The 10,119-nt window shown below is 39.3% G+C and overlaps 1 protein-coding gene across 1 annotated transcript; it reads right to left on the reverse strand.

Annotated features, from left to right (window-relative positions):
* Positions 1–317: 317 nt before the first annotated feature.
* kop (askopos) lies at positions 318–7,095 on the reverse strand. The gene is made up of 5 exons (XM_066716343.1): positions 5,666–7,095; positions 4,732–4,823; positions 3,922–4,019; positions 2,764–2,863; positions 318–1,631 (listed from the first exon to the last, which is right to left on the reverse strand). Exons 1-5 carry the CDS (start codon positions 7,061–7,063, stop codon positions 1,487–1,489), a joined length of 1,833 nt encoding a protein of 610 aa, XP_066572440.1. The 5' UTR covers positions 7,064–7,095; the 3' UTR covers positions 318–1,486.
* Positions 7,096–10,119: the final 3,024 nt, after the last annotated feature.

Consider the following 10,119-nt stretch of genomic DNA (forward strand, 5'->3'; position numbering starts at 1 on the left):
CAAACGCATTTTGTTAACAAATAAGACTTTCAAGTGTTCACAACCTGTCAGGAACTGTCAGGCTTACAGTTTCATCCCACCTTTGTGCTTTTTCAAAGGAAAGTATTTTATTCGCTTCTTAGCTATGTCAGTAACCTTGGGGAAATAAATTAATATATACCCCGCAGCACACCCACGCAAACACTCAACGCACAAAAGGCATTTTAGGGAGGCCTGCTCAGAGATTGTGCAGCATGGATCTTCATAAAGAGCTAGCTAAAAAAACAGCTGAATAGCAGAGTGCTGAAAAATAGCTTGAATTTATTTGACACACACACACGTGCGCACACACACACTTCAAGGCTCAGGGTTAGCTGAACTTCATCAAAACATAAAAACAAAAATAAATCTCCAATTAACTTTGATCTTTCCACACGCATACAAACCACTTTAGAGCCAAACATGGGTAAAGTGTTTGGATGAGGTTCTAAGAGCAGAGTTATTTCTCTATATGTAAAACAGAGCAATAAAATAGAGCAGGTCATTATATTTAAATTTTACTTCAGAAGCAAACTACAATTTGCAACTCTACTCAAATCTACTCTATTTGAACAGCAATGTCCACATTTAATCAGATCAATGTCTAACCTTGGCTTCCTATTTATACATCATCTAGATAACCTAGTCAGTATTTTCAATGTGTTTTTAAATAAATCTTGAACAATCAAGGCACAGAGACACCTGAACTTGAAGTCCTAATATTTATTGCTGGTCCCAGCAAACGACAACAGGTGAAAGAAACCAGGAACAAAAGTGCTAATAATTAGAGTATATAAAGCTACACGCAAGTCTAAATCAGCAACGGCAATAAAAACAATTAAGAAAGGGAAACAAACCTATAGAAAACAAAAAAATATATAAAATGTACAGGCAATACAAAATATTGTGGTCAAAATATGACCAGGAAAAACAAGTGCTGAAAAGACCTGGGGTGCTGTTTTGTGTTTTCAAGTCAAAGCACGTGGCATTAAAATAATCTGTCCACCAGCAGAAGGCTGGATCATAAAACTAGGAACTTCTAGAGATCACAGTTCCAGCGAATCACCCGAAGGACACAAAGTGGAAAATGATCATCAGTTCTGGTTTTGTTTTTGCGGGTGATACAGACCAATGATATTGTCAAGTCATAATTGAAAGCAGTGACAAAGTACAAATGTGCCACAATTAAAATTACTGAGCATGTAAACAGACCTCTTAAACAGATACTGTACAGCCACTGAAAGCATCAGTAAGGTAGGATATGCGCTTAATTGGTACCAGAAATGCAAATTAACTGTAGTCAAGTACATGCAAAACTGTGATCTCGAACATTTTCAACATACTAAACACGCACAAACACATAGTACAATTACAAAAAGTGAACAAGATAAAAATAAAGTAGCAAACAATTATAATAAAAAAGGAAAAGAAAGAAGTAAAAGCTGAAGGATCACAGTTTAAAGCATTTTCACTTATGTGCCTTTGAGGGGATAGAACTGCGCTCGAACCAGTCAGGAATGGCCACAAAGCGACAGTAGTATTTTCTGTTCTGCCTTTGCCACTGGTCTAGACTAACCTGCTGGACGGGCTTGCCCAGCTTGGTTTTGTAGTTTCTGCGGAGATAAAACACCCATGTGAGAGATTTAAGCAAAGTCCTACCTGTCACACAGTCCACTACAAGCCCAAAGATCACTCTGTATTATAGACACCGTTGCTAGTAAAGGGATATTTTAAATGTGAATTCCTCAGCACGTTACACCCCAAGGACACATTCTTAGGCAGTCTTTCCATCATTTTGGCCACACTAAATCAAGGTTCCTGTAAGTTAAAGATGATTAAAAATAATGACTTTCAATTACTTTTCATTGACATAATTACTGACTCTTAATGACCTGGATCTAAGTGTTCTAGGATTATAATAGTTACATTGACGAATTGACGACATATCTGTGGAAATCTGCGCTACAAGAACACGACCAAAGGAAATAGAAGTGCATGGAAATACTTTGTCAAAGTAAATGAAAACTATTATAACATGTGCAGTGCAATGAAACTACCACAAATCTACAGTTTGTATGTTAACCCACATAAAAGCTAAACAAACTTCTGCAGAAACAAGCAATGCGATAGCTAGCAACAATTAGTGAAGGATTTTTTAAGCTGTATAGCCGAGATTCTGCTGAAAATTACGACGTGCGGTTTGTTTACATTGTGTCTTTGCTGGCTTTTGCTTTTTACCCAATCACAGACGGTGACTCTACAAATATCTAGCCAATCCAAAGGACCTCTCTCAGCCCTGGGACTCTCAGCTGATAAGGCAGGTGTCAGATTACGCACTGCTGCAGAGCGCACTGGTCAGAGCGTATATGAGAAACAGACTTTTACATTGTAGTTTCTAAACAATTACTTATAAATGACAACATTAAATTTTAAGGGTCTTAAATAAAATAATAAAAAAAAAAAAACTATGAAATCTAACTAATTTTAATCACTTTTAATGACACGGGGGAACCCAGTAAATCAATCTCCACCCACAATCTTTCAGCACACAAACAAAAAAATCCTCAGATGAAAAGTGCTGATCAGTGATATCTGTTAAGTTTACCTTATTTTAAGCATACTGGTACCCCCCCTTCTGCTCGTGTACACTTAAAAATCACCATGACACGACAGCCGAAATGTCATTTTACTTGATGAAAGCACACTTGGTTAGCCATGCATGATATTTTCTCTGGCAATACGTACCTTCTTGTGAGGTCTGAGGGATGTTGCCACTGCCTGCCACTATCACTACTTCCCTGGTTAGCTACAGTGTTCATCAAGCTAAGCAACTCATTCATCACTCCTGGAAACATGCAAGAAAACAAAACAAAAAAACATTCAGGCTCACACCAAGACATGCAGCAGAATACAAAAACACTACACGAAATTAAATGTTTAAAATCAAAACATTCTAGTTATATAAAACACACAGAGTACCAACTGTATGCCGATTTACTACCTCACGAACAGCTGTATTGTATTTGTAGTAGAGACATTCTTTCACTCTCCATGTTTTAAGCATAACAAAACTGAAATGTTGTAAGAGATATTTACAGCTTTAAATAACTGCTAATGAACAAGGTTGCTCAAAAAGAAGAGACTACAAGACTTTACCATTCCAGCCCGACGCCATATGTAGCGTTTATTTCGAATAACAATCCAGTTCCCGTTTGCTACCTGCGAAACGCTACAAAAGTTATGAGCGAGACAAAACACTGATACTCTCACCAGCCTGCAGTCTGGTTTCACGTGGTACAAAACATACGGCCTTGACAGAGGAAGATAAGTAGTAGCTGCCAGGAGTTGCTTGTGTGAAACCAGAAAAAGATGACATTTACAGGATGCGCGGAAACATGAAGAGATATGATAGGAACAATGATAATCTGATCCCAATCACATACCCACTAGTATCAACAACTTTTTAATTGAGTAAACAGAAGTATGATCGCAAAATTAGTTTTTGTAAGGCTGCAGTAAGAGAATAAAAATCTTGTTTAAAGAGTTACACTCACTGTCGATAGTATAATAGTCAGCTCTGCATCAGCTGCAGCTTCACTGCTGCCTCATGAATTATGTTCTTCATGTTGCGCACCAGAGAGCAGTGGTTCCAATTAGACTGCCCATGTTCCCACAGCGGCTTAAGCAAAAATGTCTTTCCAACACAAGCATGCCACACCCTTTGACCACTTGCTTTACTAAAACTCAAACTCTGCCACCAACAGATGAAGTACTTATGTAAAATGTAAACCCTGCAAATGAATCCAGTTCATTGATCCTCACGTTTCCTATTTAACCTAGGCCACCTGTAACACTCAAGGTCACCAACATCGAATTGGACAAGCAGGATGTCATCACTCCTACCTGGGCTCGGCGCATCACTGCCCTCAACATGGCTGGACACACACCGCATGTACATGCTCTTCCTATGTTCCAGGTGCGAGTCTTTGAAGACTACTTTTCTAAAAGGTTAAAAAAAAAACAGGCAGAGACACCATGAGAAACTCAAATTAATATAATTGGTGTAAACACATTTACACTAATCCATCCATTACGGTCAAATGCTTCCTCCTACTGGTGGAAAAAAAATATTCCATTATTTTCAGAAGACCAGGATTGTATTTATTTATTTTTAGATCAGTGTTTACAAAGCAAACAGGCAGTCCAGGTTATCTAATGAACCTCAGTGGTCGCCTCAACTCTACTTGTCAATCCCTAATCCTGTTTTCACTTCCAGGCAGCGATGCAGAGCTCAGTTTTGCACCCATTAGAGGTCCACAGACTCAACTGTAAAACAGCATGGCTAAAAGTTGAAGCAGGCTTATCCCGGATCAGGTGTGCTCCTGCAGAGGCTTTTCGGATTTAATCCAGCTTCTGCCAAACACCAGGGAGACATGAAAATGGCAATTACTTCAGTACATTAGGGTGTAACCAAACGCAGAACGATTGTGGTACTCCTGAAGCAAATTTGGCAGACCTCCGTCCAAGAGGCACAGAGCTACATATGTACAGCCTGCGCAGTCCCTCAGGAAACCTCTCATATATATATTAATTTACTGGGTATCCTTCCGGACTTTCTGTTTAAATTAAATTAGCTTGTGTGCACCCAATATGTAATACAGGGTCTTCCCTGTTCATCTCGGTGCAGGTAAACTATGCAGAAATCATTCTCACCGGGTACTGACAGCAGCAGTTCCCTCTCTCTTCACAGTCTTTGTAGGATGGACACTCCTCTTCTTGCCATGCTCTAAAACCACCGATCCCACCTGGCAAATCCCATGAAAACAAGTCATTAGGACAGTGGTTCCCAAACCGGTCCTGGGGGTCCCCTTACCCTGCTGGTTTTTGTTCCAACCGAGCTCTCAATTACTTAATTGAACCTTAATTGAAGTAACAATCTGCTTAGATTTTACTTTTTAAATTGTGTAAGGAAATAGTTGTTTCTTCTATACGTTTTTTAATATAATTCTATACTTAACTTAAAACCCCTACTGTTTAAAATAATTAAAAGTCTCTGATTTAGGAAATTAGTTCAATTAAGGGTTCAATTAAGTAACTGAGAGCTCGGTTGGAACAAAAACCAGCAGGGTAGGGGGTCCCCCAGGACCGGTTTGGGAACCACTGCATTAGGATGAGTGGAATAAACAGCACCAGTAGGAGACATCTTCCACTGTCAATCAATAGTCCAACGGGCACATGGTCACCCACAGGAAAGAATAGCACTCTGCTTGACCCCTATTAGGAACTGCCACCAGGGTCTTCCCCTACAGCTGGCCCACAGCTAATGCTGGATCTGAACCAGCAAGATCTAGGCTGTAGGCCTTCGAGCAGCCTCCAGGCTAACATTCGCCAGATGGGTCCCTCTGCAGCACTACTTGAGCTCCCTTTAAATCAACAATTTTAGATTATTATTTATTGGATAACAGGGGGTCACACATTACACACCCTAGGTACATGTATATATAAAAGAGGGAAGAATAGAGGGGAAATGCAGAAATAGAACCAGAAACAAAAATGGACAGATATATGTTAGAAAAACAGAATAGTTAGTAGGGAAAGGTACAGATTTCTGGGAGTTCATATGAATTGCAGTTTTAAACAAGTTCACCTGGATATTGGATTGCTGGTTATTGTTTACCAAATCATCAGCAACATCTTCTTCGTGAAATGAAGCTAGTAGTTTTTCAAGCGTTTCTGGACGCTCAGAAGCAGTTCCCTTTTGTGCATCGGTCAAGTCTTTAACTTGCGCTAAAGGAAAGCTTTCATGAATTGAAGACTCATGTAAAGGTGCCCCAATGAACAAGGCATCATCTTTAAGATCTACAGAGTGGGAAAATACATGCTGTCCCAAAGGCTGATGCTTTGGCCCATCAAACTGAATTGAGTGACATGGAGGAACCTCCTCTTTCTCCCGCACTAAATTTTCTTGTTTCAAAGAGTTACTGTTGACCACGTCCCCCAACTGCTTCCTTTGCAGACTTGATTCCTTCCCATTTGCAGAAGCCTCCCGTTTTTCACAAAGTAGCCTTTTATTCATTTCCACAGGGCTAAGTGAGCTGCTTAATTGCAAAGGACTTTGTTCAGGAACCCCGGGACTTTCACTCCTCTGCAAAACACCTTTTTGGGAGCCTTTTAACTCTTCTCTGAAAGAGCTGGTAAAATAGCCTTCATCTTTCCGGTATTGCATGTCATTGTTTGTGTGCCTCTCGTCTCCGCCATTCACACATTTCTTGGCAAAACGCACGCCAGCCGCCTGGCCTTTATTTATGCTGCTTTCATTGTAAAAACTCTCACAGCTCAGAATGAACTCCTCCATCCCATCAGTGCTGCCTTCACTATCAATGGGGCTAAGGGATAACATATCTTCAATATCAAAGTCAAACACAGGTTCCGTGTCTGATTTGGCATTAGTTGAAGAAAGGCTGGCCTTTACTTGAGTATTTACATTGGAAAAAGCTTTTAAATCCCCACCCAAAACCGAACCATGTCTCATAAAGTCTTTCTCCACTAATGGCACACCTTCATTTTCTTTACGAAGTATTTTGCTCTCCATTGTATCATTTTTTTCCTCATACAACCTTTTCTTTTTCCGTGGGGGTGCAATAGGAGTGGATCTAGAGCGATCATGGCCTGGAAGGGAAACACAGGAGCCCAGGACACACACTGAGTCAGGGGACTGAGAGGTCTTCTCTGTGCTTCTTGGGGAACTAAAAGCAGGGGTTAAAATGTGCTTCTTTAATTGAGACCTGAACGTGTCCTCTATGAAGGAATTGTCAAGCTGTCTTTTGGTACCTGTCGAGACAGGGGCGTTAACTATCTCGATTTTAATGTTGCAAAACGGATTTGATCGGTTTCGGTCAAAACGAGAAGGCTTGCTGTCTTTGTTTTCACAAATGACTTTCCTGGAGTAAGCAGATAGGACCAGTGGGCTTCCATCAACAGCTGCGTCTGATCTGGTTTTACACCCACGGGAGGAGGGTCGAGTCCATTTACGGTTTGCGTTCATCTTCGTAAGGTTTAATGCCCAATTTCAAGAACTCTGCCCTGCAAAGGAAAGTAAATACCATGTTAACTCAATGCTACTGGTAAGCATCATCACATCACTCTGTTGGAGTAAGTTACTTACTGGTAAGTTTTATTGTCTTGCACTACCAATTAGTAATAAGTAATAACCAAACCCTATTCCTGGAGCCACAATCATGCATGTTTTACAGGGCTCTCTAAAATCAACAGGCACTGAAGATCTTGAACAATTAGTTTATTTAACATATTACACTTAAAAATGTAATTTGTTTTGAACGGTTTGGATATTACTAGACACTATGAAATTCCCTCTCACACAGAAAATCCCATACGGCACTATGATACAACTATTGAAATCAGTAATTTTCTTTGCATAATAGATTAACACTTGATTCTTCAGTAAAGTTAATTTGTATTTTAATGACTGATGAAAATAAACAAGTCTGGGCAAAAAACAAAGACTGGGAAATAGTTATATTGGATCAGGCGTAACTTAAGCATGAGGACAGTAGTGGAAAAGGGGGAAGTTCCTGAGATCACCCCAGGTTTACAATGCTCAGCTCAAAATACAGTAGAAAGAAGAGCTAATTATCATGACATGAAAAGTGCTTTACTAACATTAAGCACGCGTCAGTAATTAGCAATTAAAAAGAAAATGGCAATTAGATCAGCCTCTCTCTAAGTGTTAGGACAAAATTTTAAACTTGGCACCGTTCAATAAGGTTTTTCCTATCTCAATGTAGGAATGTAATGTGCGAACCAGTAAAGTTTCCGACATTTGAATCTTTTCTCCCTCTCAAATACGCATGTCTCTAGTAACCCTTACACACAATTCACTACATACATACCTACCTAAAATCGTTTTCTAAAACCGTCAAGATAGCTAATTTAATAGTGTAACAATAGCCTGCAATTGTAATAAGATTCGTTATTTTGAATTAAAGTGAACATAACGTTGAGCTTTTAATGTGTACTCAATGCACAAACATGAAGTGAGCTCTATGTAGCAAAAAACAAGATGGATGAATCAATATAGCACCTCTATTTTATTTTCCGTAACAATAAACATTATAAAGAATAGCCTATGCCATAACAAAACGTTTTGAATAATAACAATAACGAATATGCAAGCCCGATAAAATCTAAATTATATTTGGTCAAATGATCGATTTCGTTTTAAAAATGTCTGTTACTGGAAGTTGGATTAAGTCTTCAATTACGATATGTAGCTAATATTGAAACTGCATTCCCAACGTAAAATACGTTTTCGGTTTTAAAACAACTGGCCTAAAAAAATAAAAATAAACATTTTGTATCAAAATAGCTGAGGGTTCAAATACAGACATTGGACAGTGGGTTACCAGTGTATGATAATGTTTTAAATAATATGCATCTAAATCCGTATAACAAACAGGGCGCACCGTGAACTCACCCGATCCGCACTGATTTTTTAAATTCACCCACGCATGCGCAGCACGGCACATTGCGCGGCAATAAGAGTCCCACGTCCACAACGCGAAACTGCGTGGGGCTCCCGTCGCTTCAAAATAAAGGTCCTATCGGTCCCGCTTTGGCTCCCCCAAAACAAGACGTGCGCCTCCTGCAGAGCGGGAGGCTAAGCGTGATGCGCACACCTGACCTGAGCACTGCAGCCTGATGTGCTAGCTTCTCGTCATTAGAAAATTCATAGCAATTATTTAAACCAATGTAAAATTGTGATCTGAGATGGTACTGCTGGTGTAAATGTTGAGAGATCGTTTAATAGCCACCCCAAGTAATGTGTGCACGGCTCCGTAGCAGGGTTGCCAGATTTATGGGGGGAAATATTGCATGGGGGAAACGTGGGGGGGAAGGATATGAAACAGGTGGCTAAAGTAAAAAACTGGGGATAGTTTTCCTCATTGTAAATTCCCCACAGTGCTCTCATTAAGTGTCCACTTCACCCCCAGGCCCCTCACTTCACCTCCGAAACCCACCCACCCCCTGGAACTGAGCTGGTGAGTTTTGGGTGATACATTTGCGATTTAGGGGATTTTTAGGAACAGTCTGGGGGCAAATCAAGGAGCGGACCTGGCAACACTGTGTGTCTATATATACAGAGAGAGAGAGAGAGAGAGAGAGAGAGAGAGAGAGAGAGAGAGAGAGCTGGTACCCAGGAGGCAGAAACAGCTTGGAAAAAATAAAGCTATTCATTTACAAAAACTCAACACAAAACCTCCAGCATACTGGCCTGAAATAACTAAACTCAAAGATTCAAAGGTCAGAATTGTCCTCTCTCCCCCCCTCGCCCCGACCACGTATAGGGGTTACATCAGTGGTCGTCGTTCTTGTTCCAGCCGAGCTCTCAATTGCGCAATTAAACCCCTCACTGAAGTTATAATTTCCTAAACCAGAGCCTTTTCATTATTTTCAACAGTAGGGGTTTTAAGTTAAGTATACAATTGTATAATGAACGTATGTTATTATGGAACAGTCTTTTTATCAGTTACTGGAAAAAAGTGGCAAAACTAAAATAAGTTTAAAGTCACACTAAACACAACTCTATTTCATTTAAATTTGAAAATATACATTACAAAGCCCTAAATACACTTAATATCCTTTTTACAAGAATTGTAAGAAAAGAAAATTGATCTTGTGTAATTCATAATTGCACTTATCTCATCAGCATTTGTTTGGGTTTTTTAATTGATAACAAACTTTTTCAATGTGTGTAAATAGTTGGATGTATTTTAATGCTAATGATGATGAAGGATAATTGGTGGTTCTCTGATTGAACATTATAGCTGGTCCTGGTCAAAAACACTCAATGAGTTCATTGATATGTCCATCATGTATCAGAGAAGATTACTCCTCCAGTAAGTCATTGTTATTCAGTGGCAATGCTGCAATAAATTATGAAAGCAGGGACCTTTCCAAACAAATATAAAGGTCACACACCAGATATATATATATATATATATATATATATATATATATATATATATATATATATATATATATGTATAATAATAAAATAATAATAATAGCTCAATTGCAATG

The sequence above is a fragment of the Amia ocellicauda genome, chromosome 11, assembly GCF_036373705.1.
Source record: "Amia ocellicauda isolate fAmiCal2 chromosome 11, fAmiCal2.hap1, whole genome shotgun sequence".
In the NCBI taxonomy this organism is placed as follows: Eukaryota; Metazoa; Chordata; class Actinopteri; order Amiiformes; family Amiidae; genus Amia; species Amia ocellicauda.

Excerpts from the sequence above, each read along its gene's own strand:
- kop (XM_066716343.1), bottom strand. The coding sequence starts at position 7,063 with ATGAACGCAAACCGTAAATGGACTCGACCCTCCTCCCGTGGGTGTAAA. Across the intron at positions 2,864-3,921 it reads CAGTGATGCGCCGAGCCCAG|GAGTGATGAATGAGTTGCTT; the intron begins GTAGGAGTGATG and ends GCATGTTTCCAG. Across the intron at positions 1,632-2,763 it reads CCCTCAGACCTCACAAGAAG|AAACTACAAAACCAAGCTGG; the intron begins GTACGTATTGCC and ends TTATCTCCGCAG.